Source organism: Bufo gargarizans, chromosome 6 (assembly GCF_014858855.1).
Source record: "Bufo gargarizans isolate SCDJY-AF-19 chromosome 6, ASM1485885v1, whole genome shotgun sequence".
NCBI lineage: Eukaryota > Metazoa > Chordata > Amphibia > Anura > Bufonidae > Bufo > Bufo gargarizans.
The window spans coordinates 35,153,950-35,168,996 of record NC_058085.1 but is presented as its reverse complement, the minus strand read 5'-3'; the positions used below and the strand labels follow the sequence as shown (position 1 = coordinate 35,168,996).

The window sequence follows — 15,047 nt, the reverse complement described above, 5'->3', positions numbered from 1 at the left end:
TCTCCCGCCTAGACTACTGCAACATTCTCCTCTGTGGCCTTCCATCTAGCACTCTCGCACCCCTCCAATCTATCCTCAACTCTGCTGCCTGACTAATCCACCTCTCACCCTATTACTCCTCTGCCTCTCCCCTCTGCCAATCCCTTCACTGACTCCCCATTGCCCAGCGAATTCACTTCAAAGTACTTACAAATACATACAAGGCCGTCCATAACCTGTCCTCTCCCTACATCTCTGAGCTACTTTCCCGATACATCCCCACACGTAATCTCCGATCCTCAGAAGACCTCCTTCTGTCCTCTCCTCTTATCACCTCATCCCACAATCGCCTCCAAGATTTCTATATAAAGCGCTATGGAATAAATGGCGCTTTAATAATAAATATTAATAATATTGCATTGACACTCTTGGAAACATGTCCGGCAGGTGGGACACTGCTTTATAGCATGGGTCAGCAACCTTCAGCATTCTTTGTCCACTCCTGTGGGACTTCTGAGAAGAATACAGCAAGCTTCTATGGTAGGAGTTGTGGCTGGAGTGCTGGTGGTAGCACTGAATTCCATATTCAAGATGTGGCCTTACGATGGATTGAAATGGGTTCTATTTAAGTGCATGAGAGGTAAATTATGTAGGTGCACTGCCCCAACCCTACAGTGTAGACGGCAGGGATATATGAAGAGGACGCAGCGATCACACGACCAGAATGCTCACCTCTGATCCTCTGCTCATCCCATTACAAATCTTCCCAGGTCCCCTCTGATCTCTACTCGTCCGGGGCCTTGTCAACACAGAAATGTGACCTCTCTGCCAATCCCTGGCTGTGGCTCCACCAGATTCCAGTTTTATACCGGTATGACCACTGTGGCTCGTAATGGTCATGTGAAGGTGCAACCTGCTGTGAACCTGCCTTAACCTCAAACATAGAGGAACTGCACTGATAAAATGTTTGTCTTGTTCCAATTATATAATTTACGCAACATCTACACTTTATTATCTCCTCCGATGTCTCCTCCTCTTCTCCATTAATTGTATTTTACATGGGATTTTGTAGGATTTTACATTGTCTCATCTTCTCTCCATTCTCCTACAGTACAGGATCCGCTCAGTGGATATCTTCTATATAAGATCCTTCTCCTGATTGACCCGTCAAGGATGGAGAGGGACAGGGACAAGATGGCGGAGAGTGTAATAAATCTCACCCTAGAGATCCTCTTTCGGCTTACTGGAGAGGTGAGAGATTCTGATGATGTCACATTACATCATCTTATCTATGTTACTAACAGATGGACATGACTGGAGAGGTGAGGGACTCAGGAAATGTATAGACTGATATGTATTACTGTGTCTCTCCATAACCAGGACTACACAGTAGTGAAGAAGACCTCTAGTGAGCACTGTCAGGACCCTGTGTTTGAAGGATGGGGAATAACCCTGAGCCCAATCACGGGGCCTCCACCTAACCCCCTGATACATGAGGAAATCAATAGAGAGAAGATCCTAGAACTCACCAACAAGATGATTGAGCAGCTGACCGGAGAGGTGACACTGCTGGGAATGCTGGGACATTATACAGGAACGCTATGAAGGGATCTGGGTGATGACTGTATCATTGTGTTGTCAGGTTCCCATAAGGTGTCAGGATGTCACCGTCTATTTCTCCATGGAGGAGTGGGAATATTTAGATGGGCACAAGGATCTGTACAAGGACGTCATGATGGCGAATCACCGGCCCCTCACATCACTAGGTAATAGACATGACTAAATACACACGTCCTATCATTATGTGTATGTAAGCAGGGGCGTAGCTATAGGGGGTGCAGAGGTAGCAGTCGCTACCGGGCCCAGGAGCCTGAGGGGGCTCAAATACCCTTGTGCTGCATAAGAAGACACACAAAGCACTGAGGGAAGGGGGGCCAAAGTCTAACTCTTGCACCAGGGCCCATGAGCCTTTAGCTACGCCCCTGTATGTAAGGAATGAATTCAGTCACTGGATGTGTTTCCTACAGTTGGGGAAGAGATGAGAACACCAGAGAGATGTCCCAGTCCTCTTCTTCCACAGGATGGTTCAGAAGAACATCACAATGTCCCACAGGGTGATCAGGTAGATGGAGATAAGGACATCATGATGGAGGATCACCGGCCCATCACATCACCAGGTAACAGACATGACTAAATCCACATGTCCTCTCATTATCTGTATGTAAGGAATTAATTCAGTCACTGGATGTGTTTCCTACAGTTAAGAAAGAGATGAGAACACCAGAGAGATGTCCCAGTCCACTTTTTCCACAGGATGGTTCAGAAGAACAGCACAATGTCCCACAGGATGATCAGGTAGATGGAGAGAAGTTCTCATGAAATGTCCCCTATGATCTGTAGAAGGCTGTGAAGCTCTTGTGTTCAGTCTTCTTTTATCCACCAGTATTATTTGTTTTATCCTTGTATAATGAGAAAGGTGGAGAAGCCAGGATCACAGCTGACCATAGACATTACATGGTGTCTGGATCTTCTAACTATTTACTTTCTGATGTTTTCTGGTCATATAAAACTTTCCACACAACTTTTCCAACCCTCTGATGACTTTTATAATATTTCTTTCACAGCTTGTGAATCCAGGTGAAGATCTAAACATTATATATGTTACAGAGACATATGTGAGGGGTGATGAGCAGAGTATAGAGGACATTCCTACAGATAACCACCCAGGTGAGTGACATTGTCATGCCTAGATGGACTAACTTCTTCTCCGCAAGTGTACAAAACATTACATTTGTAAAAATGAACGAGGCATGAATCTGTGAGGATTTTCAAACCACTCCAGCAGTCAACTGAATAGATCTGCCATTGCTGATGGTATTTATTGCTAAGTTGATCATGCCATTGTTTTTTATTCCTATCATCATTTTCTGTCCTGTAGAGCTGCTGTAGCCACCACCGCCGCAGAAGCTACTACTCCCCTACAGCCACTAGCAATACCACTACACAGCTACACATGTACTGCCTTGTCACTACTACCCCAATACAGCTACACATGTACTGCCTTGTCACTACTACCCCTACACAGCTACACATGTACTGCCTTGTCACTACTACCCCTACACAGCTACACATGTACTGCCTTGGCCCTACTACCCCTACACAGCTACACATGTACTGCCTTGTCACTACTACTACTACCCCTACACATGTACTACCTTGTCACTACTACCCCTACACAGCTACACATGTACTGCCTTGTCACTACTACACTACTACCCCTACACAGCTACACATGTACTGCCTTGTCACTACTACCCCTACACAGCTACACATGTACTGCCTTGTCACTACTACTACTACCCCTACACAGCTACACATGTACTGCCTTGGCCCTACTACCCCTACACAGCTACACATGTACTGCCTTGTCACTACTACTACCCCTACACAGCCGCACACCTTGTCACTACTACCCCTACACAGCTACACATGTACTGCCTTGTCACTACTACTACTACCCCTACACAGCTACACATGTACTACCTTGTCACTACTACCCCTACACAGCTACACATGTACTGCCTTGTCACTACTACTACCCCTACACAGCTACACATGTACTGCCTTGTCACTACTACTACCCCTACACAGCCGCACACCTTGTCACTACTACCCCTACACAGCTACACATGTACTGCCTTGTCACTACTACTACTACCCCTACACAGCTACACATGTACTACCTTGTCACTACTACCCCTACACAGCTACACATGTACTGCCTTGTCACTACTACTACCCCTACACAGCTACACATGTACTGCCTTGTCACTACTACTACTACCCATACACAGCCGCACATGTACTGCCTTGTCACTACTACTACTACTACTACTACCCCTACACAGCCGCACATGTACTGTTTTGGATACTTTTTTTTCAGAACAAGCCACTCTTTCTTCTGACACATCCATGTGTGTATAAACAACATTTGACCCCGTTAAGGCATAATTTTTGGACTTCTTGCATGCCTCCCAAGTGTCCATCGTTTGAAGGGACAGTCCCCTTTTTCATTCTAGTACCCTCTTTGATCCTTAAATGTCCCTCTTTTTGACCAGGGGAAGTAATGCTTAAATGCGCATTAATACATTTACTAAACTATATGTATGGTTCCTACTAAATACCTATAATCTGATGATTTATGTGCTAATATTTAAATAGTTATTAAAGGGCAAGAAAAAAATTGTCCCAGGTGCTCCACATGCTGTAAGAAAATAAAGGAACGTACACTCACCTAACCGATTCCCAGCTGCCGCAGTTCTGATGGAGTCAGTAATTATGCTTTTGGCAAAGTTAGAGGGGTGGCCTAGTATGAAAAAAATTTGCTGTGATGCATGCCGGAATATATTGTCCCTCTTTGTGATTTTCAGAAGTTGTGAGGTATGTGCTTGTTTAGAACAAGCCACTATTTTTCCTGATAACGCAGTGTGTGTTTAAACATTATATTCCATGAATAAGGGACAACTTTTGAACATTTTTAATTTTAAAAAGTATAGCAAATGTGACTATGCAGTGGTGTTGTTTAACGCTATCAGTCCTGTGTTCACCCATAGCTATGTATGTCAGTGTCACTCGGACATTATTTACTATTGCTGCCATTGTGTTAAAGAGCTTAAAAGGGGAGGGGGAATAAAAAAAAAAAGAGAGACAGACAAGAAATATGAGTCCTAGGAGACCTCAGAGTGTACACTAATTTTCAGGCCAATTGGAGCACCATTCATTCAGGTAGAATAGATTTGGACACGAATAAAAAAATTGGCCGATTCATCAGAATCGGACACAAATTGAATTTCTATAAATTTGCTTATCTCTCTTTTTTTTTTTTTTTTTTTTTTTTTTATACAAAAAATATAATAGCTTTATTCATAATGCACATAATATACAATAAGAGTCTGGGAAAAAGAAGGGGCAAGATGGAAAAAAGACACAGAGAAAGCGAGGAGATGCCCTCTGTAACCAATATCCACCATATATATATTTTTTTTTATTTAAATATTTATTTATATTTTAAAAAACCACGATATAGATACACAATACATTATAGTGATCAAGATGGTCTACATAGTATAGCCATTATCGACATCCATCACCTGCCCTATAAAGGAAGGCAGACCCTTGCCTAGATTATACATATCACTATAAATTAAAAATTAATATACAAAAGAATAGAATTATACACTCCCCCCCCCCCCCCCCGCACCCCCCCACCATTGGCTGTCGTCGAAATCAAATATAGCTACAGTGAGAATATTAAATGTAGCTAAGCAGTCATGCGTGCCGCTCTCCGTTTCCTTTCAATATCCTCATATATTCTAATTTGTTGAAGGTATAGGATCAATTCATTTATTGAGGACGGGGAGACAGAGCCCCAGTGTTTAATTAACATAACTTTTGCCACCATCAGGCTCCTCATCCAGATCTGTCTGACCCGGAGCGGGATTTCCATTTCTGAAGCATAATATCCCCAAATCACTGTCAACATCCCCGGGTTATATATCATAGAAGACTCCTTTTTGTAGGGTTATAAAAACCTGCTCCCAGTACTTTTTTAGTTTACTACAGTTCCAAAGAAAATGGCCATAATCCGCATTCACAAATCCACATTTAGGGCAGCAGCAATCCCGGCCTTTATTTTGGGGGAATTTCGCTTGCATTTTTGGCGTATAATACAGTCGGTGCAGGATCTTGAATTGAATTAATCTATGAGCATTGGAAACTGTAGCCTTTCTCACAATCCTATAAATAGTAGACCACTGTAGTGGAGAGCAATTCAACTCTTGCTCCCACTTACTTGGGCTTTTAAAAAGTGTTACAGTTGCCAATGACGTTCGGAGTTTACCGTATAATCTAGATATCTTCACCTTCTCATCTTTCTGAGCATAGCAATAATCAAAATCGTGGAATTCTCTCGTGGAAAAATACAGCCTTTATTCCTAGAGGCCTCGAATGTATGTTTTAGGCGTGAATACATAAACAAATCTAATGGTGAACTATCAGTGAAACCAAATTCCCAAAACAATTAAAAATGTCCCAAATAAAAAAGGTGAGACACATTCCTAACACCCTTACGTGACCAATAACCAAAATCTGTAATTTTGAAGAATTCCACCAGACCCCTGTTCTCCCACAGAGGGGTGAAGGCAAAAGGACAAGCAACTTTCAGAATCTCCTTAAAGAGGACCTTTCACCAGAAAAAAGTATCTAAACTGACTATACAGACGTGTAGAGCGGCGCCCAGTGATCCCCCTGCCCTTACTGTTATCCCCGGGCGCCGCTCCGTTCTCCGGTTATAGCCTCCGGTATGTTCATAGTTAGGCTCCACCCAGGGGAACCTGCCGGCGTCTTTCTCCTATGCTGTAGCGCTGGCCAATCACAGCGCTCAGCTCATAGCCTGGCTATGAGCTGAGCGCTGCAATTGGCCAGCGCTACAGCATAGGAGAAGGAGACCACGGCAGGTTCCACTGGGTGGAGCCTAACTATGAACATACCAGAGGCTATAACCGGAGAACGGAGCGGCGCCCGGGGATAACAGTAAGTGCAGGGGGATCACTGGGAGCCGCTCTACACGTCTGTATAGTCAGTTTAGAAACTTTATTCTGGTGGAAGGGTCCTCTTTAAGCTTGTTCCAAACCCTCTGTAGTGACCAAGGGATCAGCAAAGCCTTTCTCATTCCTATATACCCAGTCTCCAAACATGAAAAAATATTTTCTATTGGTTTATCCATAACTTTTGTCAAATATCGTGGAAGTAAACTCTCTTTCACGTGACAGCAACGCTGAATCTGTGCACATAAATAATATCCTTGAAAAAAAGGAAATGATAACCCGCCACCTGACTCCGACAACCATAGATATCTCTGCTTTATACGCACCCTCTTCCTTCCCCAAATTAGGTCATTAATAAGAGTCTCCAATCTATGAAAGAAAATGTAATCGATCCAGAAAGCAGACATCGGGTACATCACAATAGGCAAAATAATCATCTTAATCAGTGCTATTCGATCTGTCTGTGCCAATATCAATTTCTGCCAAGCACTTATCTTGGACTTGACTTTATTCAAAACCGGGACCAAATTGAGCTCATAAAACCTATTTATGGGAACCACAATTTTGCTTATCTCTAGTGAAAACACATACTGAGCGTTTATAAGGATGTACTAATGCAGCTGGAATACGGACATAAAATATACTAATGTGAACGTCTATCTCTTCATCATCTGCCGTCAGTACTAATGAGGAACAATAACTCCTATTAGACTTGTATCAAGTTACCGTGCGCTAAGAATACAGAACATGGAAACGTACCCTCGAATAAGAGATAATTCTTTGGAGGCTGAAAAGTCAAAGCTATGAGCGTCAGGAATGATGACCACTGAGGTCTAGAAGGAAAAGACGGAGATGGCAAATCATCCTTTACAGATAACGCTCCCGTCTCCTCAAAACCACGTATCTTCTCACTGTGCCACACAGGACAAAGCAATGCAAAAAGTGTGCAAAATGATTAGCAAATGTGGTGCGAGGCACATATTTCTGGCCTATTTTCAATCATAAATCAGCCCTAACATATGCTGAGAGGATGTACAGGTCCTAGTAATGTAATAGCAATTTTGCTAAAACCATTTCAAGTGGGTGACCTTGATAAGACTGATCACTTAAGATTTCCATGTGGGTAATATCTCCATGGTTGTGCATTTCTGTTGCTGACTTGTCCTTTCTCAGAGACCCTTAGACAGTAAGGCATCCTACAGTAGTATTCATCGTAGTCGGCCTTATGGCTAGAGATGAGCAATTTTCATATTTGGAAATTCGTTCACGCTTCGTTTGGTGGTAAAAGGTGAATTGTGATATGGATTTGGTTACCACGGACCATAACGCAATTCTATGACAGAATGCCTATAGAGGCATTCCGTTATTCATTCTGTCATAATAGAAGTCTATGGGCTGCAAAACGGATCTGTCCCGGTTCCGCTATGCAGGGGATTCCTCTCCTGCCTCTAAAGGCATTCTGTTATGCATCCATAACGCAATTCACCTTTTACCACCAAACTAAGCGTCAATTTATGGCAGACATGGATTCTGCTCTTCTTGCCTGAAGTATGAGGCTCTGGCTGAGAGGAGTAGTTGGATATAATCCGTATTATTGAAATATCGACTCGTTTATTTTATTTTTTGTGTGTGTTCACTTTCACATCTTAGAAGAGTTGTCTGGTTGAGACCATCTTCATCAGGGCGGCACAACTGGTGCTGAAGTCAGACAAGTGAAAAAAGAGGCCCATCCTCTCCTTCCCATTCAAACTATCAGCCTGTGCAGTTTCAGATACATAAAACTGCAGAAGGCCCAGTCAAATCAATGTACTGGTACTGCCCACTATGACAACTGACCTGAAATTAGGTCCCAAAAGCGTGAGGTGCTTGATGACCCTTAAAGTCGTGAATAACTTAGATCCCAGCTACTTGAAAGAACCACTGAAGCCCGACACCCCTTGCCGCCCTCTGAGATCAAATACATTTGTCCATACCCAGGATCTACCATAAACCATTGAAGCCAAAACCTTCAGTCATATAAACCATAATCACTTGGAAGGCCTCCTGCTGTCTAGGTTTTTGCAGTTGGAACACTGAACACCACATGGAGGCAGTCACGTGATTTATCCATATGAAGACTCCTTGGTTGCACTGAGTTGCTGCACCATCAGGGCATAGTATGAACATAGGCATACACACGACGTTCAACTGCTTGTGTCTGAGCATATGTCGAACAGCTCCTCCCAAGCGCCTGTGGAGAAGTTGGGGCAGCATGGGACAGCAGCAGAAGAGGTAAGTTGGATAAATAGTGTGACTTCCGTCATTTTGCTTCCATGGATTTGGAGCACAAGTCTTTTGTGTTTAAATCACAGATACCTGGACAGCCGAGGTCCTTCTGTGTCAGAGTTGGTGAATTTCTATTGTATGGCTAGGCATTACAGTTTATTGCCTTTTTAGAAATTTTTATTTGTCAGTTACATCCATTAACCCCCTCCCCGAACCAGCAGTCCAGACATGACTGCAGAGAGAAAAAACTAAGATACTCAAAGAAAATAAAATGGATACAACCTATAATCATCAATTCCAGATCAATCTTTTTAATTATATTCACCCAATTCTTTTTTTTAATTAAACTGATTTTGAAAATCAAATTCTAACTATTGCCCGCTAAGCAAAAAACACATCAGAGCGAGATCATAAGCATAAAAGTACAGTGACCCAGAGGATCACTGCAAAGGTTTTGAAGTCATCTGGGATCACCACTAAACAGTTAAAGATGTTTTCTGAGACTTAAATACTGATGAACTATCCTCTAGATAGATCATCAGTATCTAATCGGTGGGGGTGCAACACCCGATCAGTTGTTTGAGAAGGCTTCGGCGCTCGCAGTATCGCCGACATGTTCTTCGGTCACATGACCTATGCCCAGCTCGGCACCATTGAAGTGACGAGCTGCAGTACCGAGCACAGCCACTATACAATGTACGGCGCTGTACAATGCTTGGTAAGCACGTAGAAGGCTGTGACACTCATAGGAGCACCGGTGCCTTCTCAAACAGCTGATCTTGGGGGTCCTAGGTGTCAGACCCCTCAAATCGTATACTGATGTCTTATCCAGAGGATAGGTCATCAATATGTAAGTCTCGGTTAACCTTTTGAACCTTATGCTGAAGAGTTAATGTTGTGATCTATTGTAAAGTACTCACTTCCTTATGCACCATGTATCCCTATTCGTTGTCTATGGGCAGTAAATAGATGACACTAGAAGTCCTAATTAGGTTGTCAGGAGACAGGCTGGTCAGGCCCCCCACCCACCCCGGCTGGTAGATTAGACAGTGCCTAGTCAGCTGAGCTAGAGGCAACAAGTTTACGTAGGCCCAAGGAGAAACCTAGCCCTGAGAACCTTTAATCCTTGAGATTGGAAGAGCTGAGAGAAGCAACTAAACTGAGAGAGAACCTGAAATTCATACGGAAGGTTTAGAACCATCAAGGCCATGCTGGATAAACAGTAAGGTAATGCACGTTTATGGCAAAGGACTTTACTGCTTTACTACCTCCCCTCCTCCTGTGGGTCGCTAGACAAGTATTACCCAAAATAGCACACTTCAGAGGAACAGGGCAGATCCACACATTTTTGTTCTGTATTATTATAAGAATTGAATTCCAAAACTTCACATAATTCCAGGTAATGTATAAGAAACTCATATCCAACTCCTGACATTTAGGACAACACAAGTTCTCCCTGTAAAAATTGAATTTAGGATTCTATCAAATATAGTTTCATGTTTGTTAAAGACAATCTATCGTAAATATACAATCCCTGCTTTCATCCTGGCTCTCCCTCTCCCCACAAATCAAATATTTTAAGGCTTCATTCACATGTCCGTGGAATACGGTCCGTGAGATACCGGACTGGCATCCTGCTTAGTGCAGGAGCGCACGGTGTCATTAGTTGCTATGACGCCGTGCGCTTGGTGCCGCCGCCACTGTACAGTAATACACTAATATGATCTATACAAGTGTATTACTGTACTGCGGCGGCACAAAGCGCACGGCGTCATAGCAACCATTGATGCCGTGCGCTCATGCAGTAAGCAGGATGCCAGTCCGGTATCTCACAGTCCGTGTTCCACGGACTTGTGAATGAAGCCTAAGGCTACTTTCACACTTGCGGCAGAGTGATCCGGCAAGCAGTTCAGTCGCCGGAACTGCCTGCCGGATCAGGCAATCTGCATGCAAACGGACAGTATTTGTAGACTGATCCCGATCTGTCTTACAAATGCATTGCAAAAACAAATCCATCTGTCCGGAGAAACGGATCCGTAATATATTTTATTCACATTTTTACCGGTCTAGTGACTGAACTGAAGACATCCTGATGCATCCTGAACAGATTTCTCTCCATTCAGAATGCATTAGGATAAAACTGATCAGTTATTTTCCGGTATTGAGCCCCTATATTGGAACTTGGTGCCAGAAAAGAAAAACGCTAGTGTGAAAGTACCCCAAGAGTGTTGAAAAATTTGACAGCTATCCAATCAGGAAATTAATCAAGACATTTTTGGCAAATAACCATCTCCACCAGTGAAACCCCATCTGCCGTAGACAAAGGCTTTTAAGCCACATAGGAATCTTGAATCTGGTTTGGTGCATGTAGGTAGTAGATTCCTTTCCTTGTATTTCAACACGTCCCTTTGTATGTGAATCTGACACTTTTATTATTTGTCCCACACAAATCGCTCAAAATGGCAGAAGACAGGGCAGAAGGCATCTGCCACCAAAAAGAGATCATTTTCGGACCTTTAATTAAAAGAGAAAATCGGACAGTTTAGTGAGTTATTAAAGGGGTTATCCAATATATGTTATTAGTAATGTGCCCCTCTTCCTTACTGTAACAACATCTCGATTAGCACTTATTAAAATTATCTTAAAGGCCAGCACATCGCTCCTGGTCTAATCACATGCCGTGGGCACTTCTGGGATCACGTGCCATATATTGCTTGCCTGGCTCCAACCCACAGCGTCTGCATGAGAATGAATCTAACAATGATTTCTCTATGGAATTTACTTTTCATACAGCAAGACTTAGGAGATCTACCAGGGAACCTAGTACAGCCACCCTGGGTCAGACTGAGGTTCTTAGGGCCACCAGAGGGAATTATTCTCGGGGCCCAACGCCCATAGCATCAATAAAGTCTAATAGGTTTTGATTTGAAGAAATATACCCCAGTGGCAAGTTATTAAGGCAGTTGCAAATTATTGTTTTCTCCTGAAACTATGGGGCCCACTATGGTACCAAAGCCTGGGCCCACCAGAGGATCTTCTGGTACTTTGGTGGGCCAGTCCAACACTGCAGTCACCCATGACCTTGTAGATGACACTGCTGCACACTCTTGTATGACCCCTTTTTCAGCACATCTGTGACCCAATATCAGTGATGGCAGCCACAAATTATTTACTTATAAGGCCAGAATCACACATGAAACATAAACGTATAAAGATACTAACTTAAATACAAAAGTAGAAAACTACAGAGGACAGCCTGGTGTCCAAACATCATAATCTACCGGTCTTTGCTCTGAGGTCTCCTTGTGATATGTTTTGGTCATTTGATAAATGGATTTTGCTAGATGCCTTGAAAATATAATTATCGATATAAAAATAACATGAGTTTCATTCTTGACAGATGACTGTACTAGGAACTCAGGGGAACATGTGAGATCTTCAGATTTTAAAGATGGTGATTGTGGTATCATAGTCAATACATATGAAGAGCATGCCATTATCCCAGAAATATCCTTGGCCTTTCATAGCAAAGATCTATCATCTGATGCTTTCAAACAGATACAATCTTCAGATTCATCAGAGACTGTTAAGAAAACTAAAGGTAACAGAAGAATTGAACATCACAGAACTCACTCAGGGAAGAAGTCATATTCATGCTCTGAATGTGGGAAATGTTTTACCCAAAAATCAGATCTTGTTAGACATTTGAGAATTCACACAGGGGACAAGCAGTTTTCATGTTCAGACTGTGGGAAATGTTTTACCCAGAAATCAGATCTTCTTAGACATCAGAGAATTCACACAGGAGAGAAGCCATTCTCATGTTCAGAATGTCAGAAGTGTTTTAACCAAAAATCAGATCTTGTTAGACATGAAAGAATTCATACAGGTGCAAAGCCATTTTCATGTTCACAATGTGGGAAATATTTTTACAGAGAAGATGATGTTATTAAACATCAGATGACTCACACAGGGAAGAAGCCATTTTCATGTTCAGAATGTGGGAAATGTTTTACAGAAAAATCTAATCTTCTTAAACATGAGAGACTTCACACAGGAGAGAAGACACTTTTATGTTTAGAATGTGAGAAATCTTTTACTAAGAAATCAGATCTTCTTAGACATCTGAGGATTCACACAGGCGAGAAACCATTTTCATGTTTAGAATGTGGGAAAGGTTTTGCTTTGAAATCACTATTCGTTAGACATAAAAGAGCTCACACAGGGGAGAAGCCATATTCATGTTCAGAATGTGGGAAATGTTTTATCCATAAAGAATATCTTGTTACACATCAGAGAATTCACACAGGGGCGAAGCCATTTTTGTGTTCCGAATGTGGAAAACATTTTTATCGAAAACAAGAACTTCATAAACATCAGAGAATTCACACAGGGGAGAAGCCATTTTCATGTTCAAAATGTGGTAAATGCTTTACAGAAAACTCAAATCTTCTTAAACATGAGAAATGTCACACAGGGGAAAAGCCATATTTATGTTCAGAATGTGGGAAATGTTTTATTCATAAAGAATATCTTGTTGCACATCAGAGAATTCACACAGGGGCAAAGCCATTTTTGTGTTCTGAATGTGGGAAACATTTCTATCGAAAACCAGACCTTCATAAACATCATAGAATTCACACAGGGGAGAAGCCATTTTCATGTTCAAAATGTGGTAAATGTTTTACAGAAAAATCAAATCTACTTAAACATGAGAGACGTCATACAGGGGAGAAGCCATTTTCATGTTCAGAATGTGGGAAACGTTATAGTGCTAAATCAAGTCTTGTTATGCATCAGAGAATTCACACAGGGAAGTAGTCATTTTCTTTTAATAAAACTTTGTTTTTGACGGACATGATTCAAGATAAAATACAACAGTTAGGCTGGATACATTGTTTATTTGTGGCCTTTTTTCCAACATATAACATTTTTTACACTTTTTGCTAGAAAAAACACCAACTCCAGATAACTAAAAATCTATAGGAATTATGAAACGCAGGACACACTTAAGTTTTTTCCAGTTGTGGCACTTTTTCAAATTAGGTACATTAGATGTGTCTGACATTTTTTTTTTAAGTCACAGAATGTTGAAGCAATATCATTTTATCAGGCGTATTTCCATCCCCTTCTTTGTAGGGGAAAATACAGAAAAACTGCACAGATGTGGAAAAAAATGGCCTAAAAATGCATGTGACGTGTCAAAAAACATGGTGTTCATGGCTTTTTTAACAGCAATAAAAAGACCAACTTTTTGTGTGTTAGAGCCCTAAAAACTAATGTAAGGTCACATCATAGAAGAGAAAGATAAAACAATTAAGACCACAAAATAATGATTAAATATAATGTGGTTGGTAATGAAATGTAATTACCAATAAGTGTATGCTGTGTAAAAAGCAAATAAACTACAGGGAATATATATTAACCAAGTGTAATTGTTTCAGGTATTATTGCATATCGGAGAATTCACACGGGGGAGAAACTATTTTGTTCAGTATGTGGGAAATCTTTTAATCAGAAATCAGATCTTCTTAAATGTAAAAGAAGTCACACATAAGCAAAACCATTTTGAAGTTCAGATTGTGAGAAATGTTTTGCCTGAAATCAGACATTTGAGAATTCACACAGGGGAGAAGCTTTTTTCATGTTGAAAATGTAGTAAATGATTTGCAGAAAAATAAAGTCCTAAACATGAGAAACATCACATAGGGGATAAGCTGTTTCATGTTTAGAATGTGGGAAATATTTAAATCAGAAATCAGAATTTGGTACACATCAGATAATTCACACAGGAGCAAAACCATTTTCATGATCCGAAAGTGAGAATTTCTTTACCTGAGTATTCAGATGAGAAGGAGAGAACCCATATTCATGTTCAGAATGTCTTAGCTAAATAAGCAGGTCTTGTTAAACATCAGAGAATTCACACAGGGGTGAAGCCATTTTTATCTTCAGAATGTGTGAAAATTTAGACCAAAAAAGTATCTATTTTTTTTCCATTCTCTTTTCTATAGGAGGAAAAAATGCCTAAAACCACAATTTACATGTGTGTAGAAAAAAAAAGACAATAAAACGCCATAAAAAAAAGCATGTGAGATACCGTATAAAAACAAAGGCGTTTTTTTGGCCCTACATACAAGAAAAAGGGAAATTAACAGCCCAAAATGATGAATAATAAATTTATGGAATTGGCAAAAA

General features: G+C 41.3%; 1 protein-coding gene across 1 annotated transcript; it reads left to right on the top strand.

Annotated features, from left to right (window-relative positions):
- The first annotated feature begins 2,164 nt into the window (after window positions 1–2,164).
- Window positions 2,165–14,870, top strand: LOC122939926 (gastrula zinc finger protein XlCGF26.1-like). The gene is made up of 3 exons (XM_044296151.1): window positions 2,165–2,334; window positions 2,604–2,706; window positions 12,250–14,870. Exons 1-3 carry the CDS (start codon window positions 2,251–2,253, stop codon window positions 13,668–13,670), a joined length of 1,608 nt encoding a protein of 535 aa, XP_044152086.1. The 5' UTR covers window positions 2,165–2,250; the 3' UTR covers window positions 13,671–14,870.
- Window positions 14,871–15,047: the final 177 nt, after the last annotated feature.